The sequence below is a fragment of the Hyperolius riggenbachi genome, chromosome 12, assembly GCF_040937935.1.
Source record: "Hyperolius riggenbachi isolate aHypRig1 chromosome 12, aHypRig1.pri, whole genome shotgun sequence".
NCBI lineage: Eukaryota > Metazoa > Chordata > Amphibia > Anura > Hyperoliidae > Hyperolius > Hyperolius riggenbachi.
In genome coordinates this window covers 171,046,175-171,065,261 of record NC_090657.1, presented here as the reverse complement: position 1 = coordinate 171,065,261, position 19,087 = coordinate 171,046,175, and the positions used below count along the sequence as shown (strand labels likewise).

The 19,087-nt window shown below is 44.8% G+C and overlaps 2 protein-coding genes across 3 annotated transcripts in view; both read right to left on the bottom strand.

The window, feature by feature from the left end:
* RTEL1 (regulator of telomere elongation helicase 1) overlaps window positions 1-19,087 on the bottom strand; it is a 441,366-nt gene that overhangs the window by 12,082 nt on the left and 410,197 nt on the right. The gene's annotated exons all lie outside the window — the stretch shown is intronic.
* TNFRSF6B (TNF receptor superfamily member 6b) lies at window positions 1,150-17,778 on the bottom strand. Of its 2 annotated transcripts, XM_068262479.1 has the most exons (4): window positions 17,641-17,778; window positions 17,335-17,415; window positions 11,867-12,236; window positions 1,150-6,209 (listed from the first exon to the last, which is right to left on the bottom strand). In XM_068262479.1, exons 2-4 carry the CDS (start codon window positions 17,368-17,370, stop codon window positions 5,914-5,916), a joined length of 702 nt encoding a protein of 233 aa, XP_068118580.1. In that variant the 5' UTR covers window positions 17,371-17,415; window positions 17,641-17,778; the 3' UTR covers window positions 1,150-5,913. The 2 variants fall into 2 exon arrangements, with proteins under 2 accessions (XP_068118580.1, XP_068118579.1); XM_068262478.1 differs by lacking the exon at window positions 17,641-17,778 and having other exon boundaries at window positions 17,335-17,630.

The window sequence follows — 19,087 nt, the reverse complement described above, 5'->3', positions numbered from 1 at the left end:
CCCACCCAGCATGGGTATGTGTAGAAAATACACCCCAAAACACATTATACTACTTCTCCTGAGTACGGCGGTACCACATGTGTGGCACTTTTTTGCAGCCTAGGTGCGCTAGGTCTCCTCTTCCACAGATTCTGTTTCCTTAAAAAGGTATTGCTTTTGAACCCCTAAGGCAAAAATTATAATTTAACATTTATAAATAATACATTATTTTATATGTTGTTTTTTATTTTTTTTTTAGATATTCTACTGCTTACTTTTCCCCTTGCACAAAGATAAATAAATAAAAAATTCTGTTTTAGTGCTCTCAAATAAAAATGGTATGATCCACCAATAGATGTGCAGGTTATGCTTATTAGCCTTTCCTCTACCTAAAAGAAAAGCTCACACACAGCGGCTTTTGAGTCAGTCAGTCTGATGACGATCGCGCAGACATGCATTAACGCTCACGCAGGCGCAGGGCTTGGCGCCACTTTTCCACGGGTGTGCCCCTATTTAAAAGGATTCATACGCCTAAGCTGCTGTAAACTTAGTGCGGATTGTTCTAACCAGCTTGTCAAGTGCTTGACGCTCGTATATTGATTCCTGTTATCGACCCCGCTAGTTCCGTACTTATTGACAATCCCCAATTGCTGTCTGCCTCGACCTTCCAGCTTGCTCCACGACTACTCCTGATTGCTCTGATTATTGGCGTGTCCACAACTTCATCTGCATCTCTCAACTGTGAGCTCACTTGTTCTCTTCATGTCCAGTGGGGTGATCCCAGTTGCAGCGACCTGGTAACCATTTGCAGCAAAGCAGACCGTTGCCTACTAGGGGTAGCGTCCCATTGTCCCTTGCAGGGCGCTCTGGTGAAGACCAGTTGTTGCTTAGACTCCACACCCTGGGAGAGCCTGTGACAACCACCGACTCCGGGGTCAACAGGTTTCTCCTATAACACCTTTCTTTGTTCAGTCCAAGTACCAAATAAAAATTTGGAGTGGAATTATGCTTTAATTATGATGATATTGCCGAAACGTTATTTTCATGTCAGTGATAAATATATTTCCCCTGGTTCACCCCATTTTAAGAAATACCACAATCAGATAGATGTACAAAATAGCAAAATCTTCAAAAATGTTTTTATTTTTTTTTTCATGTTTTACAAGTCCACAACAAAATAAATTAAAGTGCAAAAATAAATTATTGTGAAGTGAAAGTACTGAACACTTTTTTTTCTCTATTAGCTACTGTAATATCCCTGAAATAGATCCCCTGCAACTGCTAAACATTTCAGTCTCACTGCCCCATGAATGACAATTTTGCATGGTGACATGAAGCAGAGGAGGACTTATTATGAGGCATCTTTTTTTATTGATAGGTCTCCTTTTCAGAGATACAGATATAACCTTGGATTGTGAGCATATTTTGTTCAGGAAACATGCTTAAAGGGAACATTAACTGACATGAAAAAAAGAGTTTAACTTACCTGGGGCTTCTACCGGCCCCCGGTACTGACCAGTCAGCGGGCCACTGCATCTGGCAGTGTGTGTTCTTGGTCACGTCGCCATCCTACGCATGCGCAGGACAGCAACGTGAGCAAAGGCTGTGCAGGCACCCTGGCCTGCCGACTAGTCAGGCGGCGAACTGGGGGACAGGAGGATCGTTTTTGTCCTGGCGCGGGAACAGCACTTCTGCAGGGGGCTGGTAGAAACCCCAGGTATGTTAAACACTTTTTTAGTGTGTGTGTGTGTCAGTTAAGGTTCCCTTTAAAATCCTTATATCAAGAGGAATTTCCCCATAACAATTAATGGAAACACACAATCCAAAAATATTTATAATAAAATGATTTAATACAAAGTACTGTACTGTATAACTTAAAAAAAACACATACAGTAATACAAATGAACCTGCACTTTACTTTTGAAAATAATTGTGGCTGGTGTGAGGGAGAGGAGATGATGAGGGTTATGGCTGTGTAGGAATCATTGCTGTTTGTTGGCTCACCCCTATCTTTTTGTTTTTGGGTGCAAATAAACTTTAAAATAAACTTAAGAGAAATAATTTAAAAAAAATATAGGAGACTTTTCTTTGCCACTAATGTTCTATTCATTATCTGTACTACACATACATGCTTTAAGTACAATCCTGCAGGGAGAAGAAGCATTGACTCAGTTGCTATAATGTGGCGTGTGTATACGTATTCTGACTGTATATCAAGATGCCCTTCGCTTATCAAGTCAAAATTCAAGTAAAATTCTTGCAAAGCACTTACAAACTAAAGAGAAAAGAGGTGCCCTAGTGGTGACAGCATTATTTAAAACCATAGAACATATGAATAAGAGGTGGTTTACCTCAAGGAAGACATGATCTATAGATCTGAAAAACAAATACTGTCTGGCATCGTGTTTCGTGAAACTACTGCTTACTTCATCTGGCCTATTTTCACAATGTTGTGAGCGCCTGTACATTATTTCTGTAACCTTTAAGATATTGCTACCAATGACTGAAATGAACGGCAGAATTTTCCAGCGTCCCAATGCAGAGACCTGAAAGCAATCTTGAAGCACCTTTTCCCTTACAGGTGACACACACTGAAAAACCGTAAACATATGGCTTTATGAGACATGTAGTGAGCTCATGTGACCAGGACTGAACTACACCTGGTTTGGGTCCAGCTGGTGGAAGGATAATAACCACACCCACTCTTCTCCTAGTGTCATCACCCAATGGGAGAAGGGTGCAATGGCAGGTCAGCAATGCCTTCGTCTGAAGAGTTGATTGGGATGGGTGGTGTGGTGTATGGCAGTTCGTGTACTCTATGCAGGAGGCGTGGCCCAGGAAGGGGGCATGTCCAAGGCTACTTGGCAGTTGCAAGAGGTAGTCCGGCAGTCTGGCAAAAAAAAACCCTCACCTAACTCCTCATTTAAAATATATTAAAAAAATACTAGTATTAACTATGGCTAATATTAAATGAGACATTAACAAAGTTGATAAAACATACAACCAATGAGACATTCATGCAATGTTCTCAGGGCTTGTTAATACTAAAGGTCATTCTGTCTCCGCTCATATACACGCCTCACATGGTTGCCAGAATAACATGGGCGCATGTGTGATGTGCGCAATTTTACACTAAGGGGGACAATGCTGGGGGCAGCGAGGCAACAAGGCGGCATCACTAGATCAATTTCTGAAAGATTTCATGCTGAAATCAATCGGGAACCATCTGGCAATATATGGGCAGGCAACAGATCTCTCTCCGATTATATTCGATTAGAGAGAGATCTGTCTCTTGGTCGAATCTTCCCATCATTGCTAGATGTATGGCTGGCCACCTTTAGTTTCTGTGGAACAGATTTACCAAGACGAGTGAACATAAAACCGACCAGGACAGCCAATCAGAACCCTAGCTCCATTTAACAGCTGAAAGCAGATAGGTTGCTCTATTTTGTCTCCAATTCTCTGTGCACTTGTCTTGATAAATCAGCCCTTTTGAGATAAATGGCCTAGACCTATTATGCACAGATGTGCAGGGGCGTATCTGGGTAATATAGTGCCCGTAGCAAACATCAGCGCCTCCTTTCCCTCTAAAAACAGCATCCTTTCTCACAGGCATATGTAATGGTTGCCTGTGTTTTCTGGCTTGGGATAATGATGAAGTTATTTCTTATTCCCTCTCTGTCCTCTTTTCTAACACTAAGACAAGTGCACCCTATATACATAAGTTAAGTAGCCATGTTCCCCAGACAACAGAATTAATCTGATATGAAAAGTGAGTGATGGGGAGGCATGGCGGAGCAGCACAGGGGCAGGCATGGCGGTACAGCACAGGAGGAGGTATGGCGCCCATGGCACAAGCCATGCCTGCACCCCCCTAGATACGCCTCTGCAGATGTTGGGATGATGGTAGTTCAAGCAGGGAGAGGCATCAGTAACTACTATGGGGAGTGCAGCTCCTGCAGATAGAGAAGGGGCGACTTTCTCGAAGCAGGGCTTCTCGGCGCACGCTTCGTGCTGCGTAGCACCTGAGTTTGGCGCGGCTATAGCAGCAATGCTATAGAGTGCGGCTGGCGCACAGGTAATTCGGGGATCCAGCGATTGTCAGACCTTGAATTACTTCTCCCTCTGCGTTGCTACAACAGATGCCTCTGATACTACTTAGATAGTACAGAACTTGAAATGGACATTTGACTGAAGTTCTAGTCTATTCCCATCCCCAGTCTGTATTACTCCCTGGTGAATGTCCTTATTGAAAAAAAAAAATCGCATTAGAAGTTTAAAAAAGGCAATTTATCCTTCTGGAGAAGTATTTAATCTCTCTACCCTTTGCTGAAATATAGGCAAAAGTTTCTTGCAACATTGATTGTACAAACTAGAAGTCCACTGCTCCTGCTAACAACAGTATAAAATGTTCAACATTTAAGAGCAAGTTACAAGTTTTAGGCCTTAAAGGGGAACTACTGGATGGGTACATAAATGAATTCCCCTAGATATATTGGTTATTGTTACTAGCCTTTGAATATGGGTTTTCTCTTACTTATGGGGACCCTAATGATTGTGGCTTGCAAGCAAATAGGATGCTAAAACAGACATGCGAAAACGGTCGGGCAGGTTGGACAGTGACCGAGCAGCAGCAGCAGCAGTGTTTGATACTAGTAACCAGTCTTTGAATATGGATTTTTCCCTTGCTGATGAAAATGGTCTAATGATTGTGGCTTGCATGCAAATAGGATGCCCCTGACGAGGCACACATGTGAAAACGGACGGGCAGGTTGGACAGTGACTGAGCAGCAGTGTTTAATACAGGCTTTTTATATGTATTGAGTCCCTTCCCCAAGGATCAAGATGTAAATGCAATTTACAGTTTGTGGAACCCTTTAAGAATAAAGTACAGTTTTCACTGTTTACACAGAGGTATCTCTTCCTTTTGTTTCTTTGGTGCTTTCACAGAATGTATGGGTGAATAGTGAGCCTTCCTGTTATTTGGCCTTCAGGAGTACTAGGCTGGTCTGGAGGACATATTTTATAGTCTGCAGAGCAGATGGATGTGCATACATGTGATTAATACCTTATAACTCGGGTCTCCAAGGCTCAATTTATCTTCTCAGATGCCATTGCTTGTAACTTGCACTGAATGGGATAGCGCCAAAGTATTCAAAAAATGCAGCAAGACTGGCAGGCAGCTTGAAATTTGGCAAATCACTTCCTGTGAGTGTGGATTGGACTAATTCCAAACTACATTTTGCATAAAATTTGCATGGAAGCCTGAATTAATTTTTACACCCCACTGAATCATCTCTAATTGTCATCACTGTGTACCATGGAGTGACTTTAAATGCGCTTCCAGAATTTTTCTTCTTTTACACGTCATGTCATGCTGTGGCAACTGCACCCTGGCAACAGCTGAGTCAATTCAGCAGAAAAGGAGCTATAGCAGAGTGAAGACACGTGCTTTAGAGAGCTTCAGCCAGCAATGATTACATTTGTCATTAGCCAGAGATAAGCTATTCAGTACCGCTCTCTGCAGTGAAAGTATATGTTTATATACCAGAGAATGTGTGGGAATTCTTTCAAATGTTCCTTTACGTATCTAAGAGTGGTTACTGAAATGTTGGTTTCTGGAGTATGATCCTACTTTAAACAAGTGATGTAAGGCAATGAAGGGGAGTGTACAGGCTCAGTAGTACATGAGACACAATCTCTGCATCAGGCTGAAAAGGCAATCGGTGACTCGATTGATGATAGACAAGATTTTGGCAAAATCTTGCCTACTGGTGAAGAGTGATAGACCAGCTATATGATCAACATCAGCAATGTATCAATTGTTTACCTGACTGCCTGAAGATTGAAAATTGTAAGCCTGGCTTAAGAGGACACTAGACTAGACATGACTGCATCCATTTTGTTTTCCGTCCATATAGTACTGTGTATGTATTAAGATGTAATGAGCGAGAGACTGTCCTCTTCCTGGCTTATAAGCCTCTTCTTCACCTTCTCCGGATGGGATAATGTGGCTTCTCTTTTTCTTACAATCTCCACAAATCGCCAGAACAGCTCGCGGTCGTGGTTTTTAAGATGTACCAGAAGAAGGCGAATCTTCCTTTTGTTCACCACTTTACTTCCATTAGTATTTTGACCAATCACCGTTTTAAAAAGCTTTCGGTAGCTGCGCTGCGAAATATTCTGACTCAGCACAAAGTCTATAACCGCCATATCGCACTCCGGATCATCTGTAGAGGAAGAATTGGGTAATCATTAATGGTCACCACCTTTTACTATGCAAGAATGTAAAATCATTTAAAGGGAACCTAAAGTGAGAGCGATACGGAGGGTGCCATCTTCATTCTCTAATAAATAATGCCAGTTGCCTGACTTCTGTGCTGATGCTCCACCTCCAATACTATAAGTTACTGACTCAGACTGAGCAGCAAATTAGACTTGTGCATCATGTCCAGAGCAGGATCATCCACCCGACAACCTAGGCAGGTGCCTGGGGCCTAGTGGGTGTTAAGGGGCACATCAGCCACCTACTCAGACCTCTCTCCACTTCAGCTTACCAAAAGGACCACAATGGGGCCCAAATCTACTACCTTGCCTAGGGCCACATTACATCTTAATCCATCTCTGGATCATGTCCACCCCCAGGCCAACCTTCCTGCCACCCCCCCTCCTTCCATGAGCAGCCCCCTGCTCCACATGCAGGCTTTGTGTTCAGCAAACTGTCCCTCTCCTTCGCCTGCAACCCCTACCCCTGGATAGTAGCTCCCACCTTCCATGTACAGCCCCCATTCACAGCTTGGTTTTTCATGTCCAATATTTACCCTTTCCCAAAGGCCATGGCCTCTAACCTCTGCCTGCACTAAAATGAAAATATGTATTCATGGAGTCTGTCTTAAAGAGCAGCAGTCAGCAATACTATCTCAGAAAAAAATACATACTGTATATAAGTAGATAAATATTGCTCTACTTACATAACATATATATTGCACTGTCCACATTTTGATTTTAGTGCTTTTTCTATAGTAAAATACTTCCATTTTGACTGTGTCCATCTTGAAGCCAATCCTGGCATAATTTCCTCCCTTACGCTGTCTGTGTATTATTACCCGCCCTCCTCCCAGTCTTCAGACGCACCCACCCAGCTGTGAAATAGAAAGTGCATTGTCTCAGCGTGAGAAATATTGGCCAAACAGAGAGGAACAGGGGCGTGGGAGGGGAAAACAGGGTGGAAAGAGGCTTTAGCCAATCAGGCTGCATTAGTTACAGTGGGTTGCAAAAGTATTCGGCCCCCTTGAAATTTTCCACATTTTGTCACATTACTGCCGCAAACATGAATCAATTTTATTGGAATTCCACATGAAAGACCAACACAAAGTGGTGTACACGTGAGAAGTGGAACGAAAATCATACATGATTCCAAACATTTTTTACAAATAAATAACTGCAAAGTGGTGTGTGCATAATTATTCGGCCCCCTTTGAGCTGAGCGCAGTCAGTTGCCTATAGACATTGCCTGATGAGTGCTAATGACTAAATAGAGTGCACCTGTGTGTAATCTAATGTCAGTACAAATACAGCTGGTCAGGGATAAAGTTATTGAGAAATTTAAAGCAGGCTTAGGCTACAAAAAGATTTCCAAAGCCTTGAACATCCCAAGGAGCACTGTTCAAGCGATCATTCAGAAATGGAAGGAGTATGGCACAACTGTAAACCTACCAAGACAAGGCCATCCACCTAAACTCACAGGTCGAACAAGGAAAGCGCTGATCAGAAATGCAGTCAAGAGGCCAATGGTGACTCTGGACGAGCTGCAGAGATCTACAGCTCAGGTGGGAGACTCTGTCCATAGGACAACTATTAGTCATGCACTGTACAAAGTTTGCCTTTATGGAAGAGTGGCAAGAAGAAAGGCATTGTTAACAGAAAGCATAAGAAGTCCCGTTTGCAGTTTGCCACAAGCCATGTGGGGGACACAGCAACCATGTGGAAGAAGGTGCTCTGGTCAGATGAGACCAAAATGGAACTTTTTGGCCAAAATGCAAAACGCTATGTGTGGCGGAAAACTAACACTGCACATCACTCTGAACACACCATCCCCACTGTCAAATATGGCGGTGGCAGCATCATGCTTGGGGGGTGCATCTCTTCAGCAGGGACAGGGAAGCTGGTCAGAGTTGATGGGAAGATGGATGGAGCCAAATACAGGGCAAACTTGGAAGAACACCTCTTGGAGTCTGCAAAAAACTTGAGACTGGGGCGGAGGTTCACCTTCCAGCAGGACAATGACCCTAAACATAAAGCTAGGGCAACAATGGAATGTTTTAAAACAAAACATAGCTATGTTTTAGAATGGCCTAGTCAAAGTCCATATCTAAATCCAATCGAGAATCTGTGGCAAGATCTGAAAACTGCTGTTCACAAACGCTGTCCATCTAATCTGACTGAGCTGGAGCTGTTTTGCAAAGAAGAATGGGCAACGATTGCAGTCTCTAGATGTGCAAAGCTGGTAGAGACATACCCTAAAAGACTGGCAGCTGTAATTGCAGCAAAAGGTGCAATACAAAGTATTGACTCAGGGGGCCGAATAATTACGCACACCCCACTTTGCAGTTATTTATTTGTAAAAACACACCACTTTGTACACCACTTTGTATTGGTCTGTCACGTGGAATTCCAATAAAATTGATTCATGTTTGTGGCAGTAATGGGACAAAATGTGGAAAACTTCAAGGGGTCCAATACTTCTGCAACCCACTGTATGTCTGAGGGGAAAGAAAAAAAAAAAAAAGAAAACCCAGCATGCCCTGCAGCTTCCTTTGTGTGGCAGATGTACCAAATAAGAACCAGTGAAACTGGGAAACAATTAAAAGAAATGTAAAAATTATTTTTAACTTTTGCATTGCCTGGTTAGCATCCTTATTACTTGTTTACCAGATAAAAATAAAGAATTGATTTTATGCCCGACAGTTACGCTTTAACATTCCCTACACACGTTCACATTTCCGCTTCCTCCAATAATGCCATATAGGATGTCCAGTTTTTTCTAATATCTGAATACAGTTAACACTCAGAATATGCAGCATGGCTATGTACCTACACTGCTCCATGATTTTTTTTTTTGTTTTTAATTGGACTCCCTCCCAACACTTCCCAGGAGCCTGTCATCACAGGCACACACCCTGTCAGCTGCTGACTGTGCCACTACTCTTCTTTTGTCCCAATGGCACAGAGGTTAAAGCTAATGGGAAGCGGAAAAAAAACAGATACTTACCTAAGGAGAGGGGGGGCTCTGGGTCCTATAGAGCGTTTCCATGCCTCTCCTGGTCCACACGTTCCAGCACTGGCTCTTCCCTTTGAATCCCCCGCCACGGGAGGCTTCAGAAGTCTTCAGGAGCACAAGTGCACCCAAAGACGGACGAGAGAGTGTGCCAGTGCAAACAGTGCAGAGCGGCCTGTCTTCAGAAGAACTCTGGCTCCCGAAGACTTTAGAAGCCCCCTTGGCGGAAGAGAGCAGTATTTGACCAATTTAGTCGAATACTGCTACCTGGGGGAGCCAGCGCTGGAACGGGCACCGGGAGAGGAGAGGGAAGGCTCTATAGGACCCAAAGCCTTCCCTCTCCTTAGGTAAGTATCTGCTTGCTTGTTTTTTTTTTTTTTTTTTTGCTTCCCGTTGACTTTAAGGAGTTATTCACACTTATCCCACTCTGGAGACCTGACTGAGAGGGAAGAAGGTGATTTGCTTGATGGTTACTGCATATTACACTGTTATTATTTGGATTTATATAGCGCCAACATATTACACAGCACAGTACAATAAATAAGATTACAGACATTGATAATAGGGGTGATAGTCAACACACAACAGACAATAAGCAATGAAGTACACAATGACAGATCATACACTGGAGTAATAGTCTCAGTAATTCAGGTTAATCTGTGAGCAGAGAGCACAGATACACAAGGAGGGAGGCTCTCCCAAAGGTTTACAATCTAAAGGGGGGGGGGGTTACACGATAGGAGGGGGCTGAGCAGAAATTAACTTGGTGTGAATAGTAAATTGTAGAGAATTGCTGGTGAATTCTGGTACATTCAACTGCTTTATCCTATAAGATGCAAACTGGCTAGAGGCCTTGCTTATATACACGGCTAGAGCAAATGTAATCAGGATGGTCTACTCAACTGGGTCAGTTAGCATATCAGCAGTGAGGAATGGTCTCTACAAGGCTCATGCATATCAATCAGGATTGTAGGGATAGCAGAGTGTTAGAAGTTACACATAAGCCACTAAGTCAGCCTTTCTCAACCTTTTTACCTTGGAGGAACCCTGTAAATAACTTTTGGATCTCAAGGAACCCCTGCAAACAATTTTTTGGTCTCGAGGAACCCCTGCATTTATTTTTCAGGAGGCATGGTCTTTAACCACCCTGGCGTTCTATTAAGATCGCCAGGGCAGCTGCATGAGGGTTTTTTTTAAATAAAAAAAAAACTATTTCATGCAGCCAACTGAAAGTTGGCTGCATGAAAGCCCACTAGATGGCGCTCCGGAGGCGTTCTTCCGATCGCCTCCGGCGCCCAGAATAAACAAGGAAGGCCGCAATGAGCGGCCTTCCTTGTTTTGCTTAGATCGTCGCCATAGCGACGAGCGGAGTGACGTCATGGACGTCAGCCGACGTCCTGACGTCTGCCGCCTCCGATCCAGCCCTTAGCGCTGGCCGGAACTATTTGTTCCGGCTGCGCAGGGCTCAGGCGGCTGGGGGGACCCTCTTTCGCCGCTGCTCGCGGCGGATCGCCGCAGAGCGGCGGCGATCGGGCAGCACACGCGGCTGGCAAAGTGCCGGCTGCGTGTGCTGCTCTTTACTTGATCAAAATCGGCCCAGCAGGGCCTGAGCGGCACCCTCTGGCGGTAATGGACGAGCTGAGCTCGTCCATACCGCTAAGGTGGTTAAATAGGTTAGGCTGCTAATTTCACTATCTCCTATTACACTGCCACGCATTATACTGTCTCCTGACCCCCAATTTAGTGCTTCTTGTTACAGTACCACCTATTATATTGTGCTCTATTATACTTCCCCCACGATGGGGTAAAATGCCAAGGAACCCCTGCAGAGTCCTCAAGGAACCCTGGGGTTCCAGGAAACCCTGGTTGAGAAAGCCTGCACTAAGTAATAAGTGTGAAGCAAGTAAATGCCAGAATTACAAATCACAGTTAGTGCTGTGCGCCGGTCAGGAGCCGCTTTCATTGGCTCCTGACCCTGCCACTCAATGTAAGCCAATGGGATTGGCTTACAGTAATGACAAGGCCAGGAGCCAATGAAAACGGCTCCTGCCCGGCTCACAGTGCTCTGCCGTCATAGAGGCAGCACATTGCGGCGGGGACAGAGCGGCGGGAACGGGCGGGGACGCGCGACGAATGGGACGTAGAGCTTATCTCCAGTAAGAACCGCAGCGCCACCCGCCCGACGTAGATTTAAACTGCGTCGGTCCGCATTTGGTTAAAACATTACCCTTTAAACGCAAACTGATGCAAACTAGTGTAAGATCTCCCCAAGTTGTTTATGGCAGGAATATGGATGGAGTTTCCGATTGGTTACTCTTTCATGTAAATACCCACTCTGTTACTGTGTGCACTACTCTGACTTATTTGATTATAGCTTGACGAAGGGGACTCTCCAAAGGCCCGAAACAACCTCTGTGCACTTATGGAATAAAGAAGACAAGGGACTTTTATCTACCATGGTGTGTAGACTGCAATTACTTTATTGTCTACTTGTTGAATGGCTTCCAACACTCTGCAGTTAGGCACCGAAGGATCGGGCGACTTGGCCTTTGGGATGTAACATATGAAAGTGATTGGAGGCTTTAGGAGTCCAATATGCCAACGACTTACCAGTTTCCGGTAGTTCGGTGTAAGGGCCACAATCCTTGACACAGAAGCTGGATTCGCGGTGGTATCCTGGCTTGCATTCGCAGACACGATTGCAGGTGGCATTGCACTCATGCTGCACCTGCTCCCGATCCTCACAGATGATGTTACAGAAGCGGCATTTCTCCACATAGTTCCAGTATGAGGTATAATGTTGCTCCGGACAAGTCCGGCATTCTGTCCTGCTCTTGGATGTGCAGTGTTTGGCCACAAAAGTCCCTGGAGGGCACTGCTGGCAAGTGACTCTTTCTCCAGTGTCCGGATCCGTCCTCTGATAGGTGGGCTCACTCGTGGACACCACTGATGGTACCAGGAGAAGGAGGGCGAGTAACAGCTGCAAAACAACATCAACTGCTTTGTTATTGCTACTACTGGGCTCATCATGTCAAAAAGACTCCAAACGTTGTTTGTACTTCTTGTTTGGACTATTGCAATATATTGCTTTGTGGACTAACAACTATCAGACTGGCACAGTTCCAATCTGTACTGAACTCGGCTGCTCATCTCAGTCATCTTTCCTCCTGCTCTTCCTCTGCTGCTCCTCTCTGCCAAGCTCTTAACCCTAACCTACAAAGCTCTCCACAATCTCTCTTCCCTGCAAATCTCCTCACTATTTTCCAGATACCAACCCAAACATGATCTCAGATCTGCACAGGAACTTGTTTTGTCCTCCTCTAGAATCACCTCCTCGCATTCACGTATACAAGACTTCTCATGTGCTTCAACCCTCTTCTGGAATGCCCTTCCACAGCAAATCCATCACTCAATTACATCGCTCCTACAAAATGTTTCCAAAAAGCATATGCTCTAACTTAGGCCGTTCTCCCTTTGTCTTAAGGTCAAGTTGCACTTACTAGATAACCGAAACACACACTGCCTGTAGGTATACTGCATACTTCCCCACCTCGTTTCTCCCCCATTCCTTTAGACTGTAAGCTCACAAGTGTACAGGGCTCTCTCACCCTTTTGTGTCTTGGAATTTGCTATTAATTTCGTAGCTTGCACTCTGATATACATTTTATTTATCATGTTGCATTTGTCTTTGTAATCACCAGTTCTGTATTTCGATTTGATGTTTACCATTTTCTGTATTATTATGTACCCCATGCTTGCTTTTCTTACTTTGTACAGCGCCACGGAATATGTTGGCACTTTTTAAATCAATAATAATAAATTTGTAGGATTACCGAGGCTGGAGGTCTGCAAAGGCCACAGCCTAGGGGAGCTACTGGCCATGGGGTAGGGGTAATTTCACATGAAAGGTCATGCTACAAAAGTGGGGGATTTCATGTTACAGAAATGATGCGGCCCAGGTGATGGTGGGAGGGGCCTGCGCATAAAATAGAGCAGTTGTGGCACATGGAAGGAGGAGCCCCAGGTGCAGCGTGAGTGGGGAGTTATACATAGAACACAAGCACATGAAAAAAGTGGCAGGACTGCGTCTGCAATATGGTAAAATCGTGCACAATCGCGTTGCAGTGATGCAAACACAAACTGTGCGAATTCCATTAGCAAGCCTGTGTCCTCACACTATGCTACTGCATGGCAAAAAAACATCTGAAAAAGCACAGAAAATCGCAGCCAGAGGAAGACAACCCTAAATGGATATTGCTATTTTTCAAAAACAAAGCATGTTTGCAGCATAATATAAATGCACAGCTTTCCTTCCCCATTTTTCAATTTCTATTAATTAGTGAGGTTAGCAAACCTAAAGTGAAAAAAACAAAACAAAACATCTCATCAGGAATTGTATGTGTAGTATGGATAACTAATAGAACATAAGTAGTAAAGGAAAGAGTCTCGTGTTTTTATTTTCCATTATATAGCTTTTTCTTTTTCTTTTATAACATTGCATCATTCTATCATAATTGCAGTTTAGAAACTACACTCTGCATTTAAGCTCTAAAACAAAGCAGAAATAATGACCCTTTGAAAGCTGTCTCTCACTATTTCTTGGCTGTTTAGGTGCTTCAGAAAACAGGACTGTATTGGACCCAGTAGATCGGAGAGCTCAGAGAAGCTCTTCTGCATAGATAACAACTGATGTTTTGTCATTCTTACTGTACTGGAATACAATACTAATGTTCAATTTCTGTACTATACATACAATTCATCATCTCACAAGTTTATTTTTGCTTCAGGCTTGCTTTAAGCAGTTACCGCACCCTAGGCGGTATATCTGCGCCCTGCAGGACTTCATCTGAAGTCCCAGGGACATAGATATTAGTCTACCACCGTGTTTGGTGCTGTGCGTGCTCCCATTGGCTTCCGCGCGCAGTTCCTGTTCACTGATCTAAGTCCCCGAAATCAATGAAAACCAGCATCAATTAGATGCAGGCATTTATTGTCAAAAATAAGTGTATTGCATACATGCGTTGCTCCCTGTAACGCGTGTATGCCGTCAAAAGTAAATAATTCAAATAAAGTTGTGGCCAAAAAGTAAAATTACACCTACAAATTTCCCAAGGAAGAAAAATAAACATAAGTGGTATATACCATTAATTAACCCCTCCCATAGTTATCAAAATAAAAACGTTAATATAAAAAAGTGACATAAAAAAATACATACATAGTTAATTTGTGGACTAGACTTTTTTTTTTCAATATGTATGTCAAGAGTGTATATTACTGTTTTTTGGAGGTTTTTCTTGCAAATTTAGGGCTTGTGATTTGTGACAGACATAAAACTGAAAAAATACACCTTTATTTTCAAATAAAATATTGGCACCATACATTGTGATAGGGACATTTAAATGGTGTAATAACCGGGACAAATTAGCAAATACAATATGTAGGTTTTAATTATGGTAATAATGATTTTTTCCATTCTTTTCTTATTTTTAGCATGATGTACCACCCAAAGAAAGCCTAATTGATGGGAGGAAAAAAAGTATAAATCATTCTGTTGGGATAAGTAGTGATCAAGTTATTGGTGAAAGAAAGGGAGGGGCGCTGACAGGTGGAAATTGCTCTGGTCCTCAAGGGGAACCCCCCCCCCCCTAAAGGCATGCAAAATAATTTATTTTCAGCCAGCCCCCAGTATTAAACAATAAATATTGTGTTTTTACCACTTGCGAAATAAAAAATTAAGACCTGGCAGGCAACCAACTGTTCTGAGGGCTGAAGGAAATAAAATATTTATCCTGCTCCAATGACTAAAGGAGATGAAATGGTGACATTTGCTCTTTCTACAGCCTGATGTCCCGGCATGTAGATCATCCTACGCCTTATAGCTTTCATTTTTGTTTCATCATTTTTTTTTCTCGCACAACTTTAAAGCTCAGTTGATGTAATCGCTCTAAACAGTTTTAGATCCTGTGGGCGTTCGCGTGACCCAAGTCACATGAGGACTACTCAGAATCTCACGTTTCTTCTTACGCAGCGAAATGACTTCAGTGAGGAAAAATTACAGCAATGCACACAGGAAGAAAAACTAGAGCCAACAGGAACAAGTGTGAAGTACAGAAACCCAGAAACAGCTCAGTCAGTACAGTAATGTATGAGGAAGGAGGATTGTGGTGGAGGCAAGAAAGAGGATTAAATAGCACCAAATGGTTAGGAATAGATAGCAGGAATGTACAAGATGGAGGCCGTGATGCAAAGAAAAAGCCGTTAAGGAGCAACGACCCAGAGTGGTGGCTTATTTGTATAGTAAGAACACACTGTACCTCTCTGCCATCCTATTAGGTAAATGACAAGAAAAAAACAAAACCAGTCGGGATTGTCTATCGCAGTAACTTTATAGTATGGAAACATTGTACCCCCTCTGGAACGAACACTGCCATTCCAGCGCAGGAGACCTGGGCGCAGCAGTGAGTAACTTCAGCGCCGTCAGAAGATGGAGCTGAAGTTACTTATAAAACACTCTAATTCAGCCTCCAGCAATTGCTGGAAGCCAAATTATTTCATTCCCCACCATCCATTGCGGCCTGGAGGGGGAATAGTATTTAAAATCAATGGGAATTTGTGCAGCTATAGGCTGTATCCTGCGCCCAAGTCTCCTGCGCCGATTCCTCTCGTACACCTCAGTAGTCTGTTGTAGTATCTGCTGCATTCAGGAGCCAAAGGCAGGTAATGGCAGTGCACAATTAGTAGCAGGAGAAGCACATAGAACTGTTAGTGGCAGGATTAGTACAGAGGGCAGTTAGTGGCAGGAGCAGCACAGAGAGCAGTTAGTGGCAGGAGAACTGCAGAGTACAGTTAGGGGCAGGAAAACTGCAGAGGGCAGTTGGTGGCAGGAGAACTGCAGAGTACAGTTAATGGCAGGAAAAGTGCAGAGGGCAGTTGGTGCCAGGAGAACTGCAGCGTACAGTTAGGAGCAGGAAAAGTGCAGAGTGCAGTTGGTGGCAGGAGAACTGCAAAGTACAGTTAGGGGCAGGAAAAGTGCAGAGGGCAGTTGGGGGCAGGAGAACTGCAAAGTACAGTTAGGGGCACGGAAAGTGGAAAGGGCAGTTAGTAGCAGTTAAAATTCGGAGGGCAGTTAGTGGCAGGAGAGCAGAGGGCAGTTAGTGGTAGGAGAGCAGAGGGCAGTTAGTGGTAGGAGAGCAGAGGGCAGTTAGTGGTAGGAGAGCAGAGGGCAGTTAGTGGTAGGAGAGCAGAGGGCAGTTAGTGGTAGGAGAGCAGAGGGCAGTTAGTGGTAGGAGAGCATAGGGCAGTTAGTGGTAGGAACAGCACAGAGGGCAGTTAGTGGTAGGAGAGCAGAGGGCAGTTAGTAGCAGTTGAAATTCAGAGGGCAGTTAGTGGCATGAGCAGAACAGAGGGCAGTTAGTGGTAGGAGAGCAGAGGGAAGTTAGTGGCAGGAGCAGCACAGAGGGCAGTCAGTGGTAGGTGAGCCAAAGGCAGTTAGTAGAAGGAGCAGCACAGAGGGCAGTTAGTGGTAGGAGAGCAGAGGGCAGTTGGTAGCAAGATAAGGACAGGGGACAGTTACTAACAGAAGCACAGCGTGAAGTGATAAATAACGGAAAGCAGCAGGAGACGCAAAATCAGGTGAACAAGTGGCGTCACTAGGGGTGTGCGGTAAGAGCGGACCGCACCAGGTTCACCAGCAGAGGGAGTGACACTAAGCTTCAGGCTAAGGGAGAGTGGAGTAGGCTATGTAAATACAGACCATGCTAGAGACTCATGTACTTCTCCCTCCTGCTCTTCTCCCCTCTGGCAGCTCCTTGTTGATCTGATAACAGAGTTCAGAGGCCACATCATGATCATCTTAACACCCCCCTATAATAAGCAACGTTACTACCTGGTGAGGTTGGAGGCTCATGGTGTAAGAAAGGGTGACACCATGAGTTTCTGCAACGGGTGACACCAAACCTAGTGACACCTCTGAGGCGAACATAAATATTTGGGAAAAACTTTTGGGAAAAGATGTTCCATAACTGGTACGAAAACTGTATATAAGCAAGAATGAAGCTAAAATGAAGTGTTGTGCTTACCTTAATCTCCGAGACATGCATCTTGTTTTCTTCCATCACTTATATGTTTATCTTCATTATAGGAGTCTTAGAAGGTTTGTCCTGGTACAGAAAAATAGATATTTTAGGTGCCTGTCAGGCATTCTCTCCTTCCTACCCATAGTTCCCAGCTGCTGAAGTGGCAACAGCTCTATAACTGGAGAGACACTGACACACAGTCCTTTCAGTTTCCATTCTTAGCAGTCATTACTACACACACACTTCCCCTCCCAGCACAGAGTCACTCCCACCATTACACACACTGCGGACTCTCTGCACTCCACTCACCTCTGGCAAGTGCAGCTTGTGGATCAGGACAGCGGGGTATATACACACAGCCATGACTCAGCAGGGACAGTCCCAGGAGGAAATCATCTAACGTGACACTCGTGGTCTTGTGCAAGGAGGAGGCAGACAGATTTATTATCAAACCTGCTGCAAGGTGAATTGCAACAAAAAAATCTGGGTGAACCATTCATATCCTTCATCTGACATCCTCCCACCTCTGCTCCAATTTTCCTTGCACTGGTTTTAATAGATTTGCCCCCCAGTCTTTTAGGCTAGGTTGACAGTGGTAACCGCAGTATCGAAACGCAATCGGAAAACGGCACCACAGAATATGCGTGCATTGCATACAGTCAATGAAAAGTATACTATATTGTACTTTTAAAGAGTACTAACCTGGAAGTAAGGACACTTCTGTGACAGCCAGATTATCTTGACCAGCTCTGCTGAATGCTGCCCAGGAGCAGGGACGGATCTAGACCAAGTTGCGCCTGGGGCAAGGTCAGGTTTTGGCGCTTATGCTCTTATCCCTACTATTTATACATAATTCGAAAACTCAATCCTCGCATGTATTCCTAGAAATAGGGTGGCAATTTACCGATTCCCCCCCCCCCTTTGTTGCAATCCCCCCCTTCTTCCCCACAAACGGTGGCAATTTACTGTCCCCCTATTTGTGGCAATCCCCCCTTTCATCCACCTCCGGGGGTGGCGATTTACTGAACTCCCCCATGTGGTGACCCCCCAACCCCCCCCCCCCCCCCCTCTGCAGCCATCCCCTGCCCGGTGTAACTATACATACCGAGCCTTTGATGTATTATTACACCAAACGGGGGACGGCTGCGAGGGGGTGTGGGGGGAGTAGGGCTGCTACACGGGGGGGGGGGGGGGGAGGTTGCGGGGATGTTTAGTAAATCGCCACACTCGGATGTGGATGAAAGGGGGGATTGCAACAAATGGGGGGGGGGGGTCAGTAAATTGCCACCCTTGGAGTGGAAGGAGCGGGGGATTGCAACAAAAGGGGGGGGGGTCAGTAAATCTCCACCCTCGGAGAGGAAGAAGAGGGGGGATTGCTATACACGGGGGGGGGGGGGGGAATAGAACAGGGGGAATGCCACAGAGGAGCTAGAGATCTCCCTGCTGGTAATGACGAGTCTCACTAAGCCAGACGTGTCACGCTCCCGCACCCGCCAATCAATGCTGCCAACTGCCAAGTGTTTATTTCCCCATCCAAATGTTGCCGCCTTTTTAAGAATTCAACAAACTGCACCTGGGGTAAGAGACCCGCCGCCCCCCCCCCCCCCCCCCAGATCCGTCCCTGCCCAGGAGCGGGATCCTCAGCAGCATCAGGCATCACCGCAGGTTTCTATGAAGAACTGGGCCATCACTGCTGAACCTTTGCCCCCCCCCCCCCCCCCGGGATAGTAGATGATGGTGTTGCCATAGTATGGCA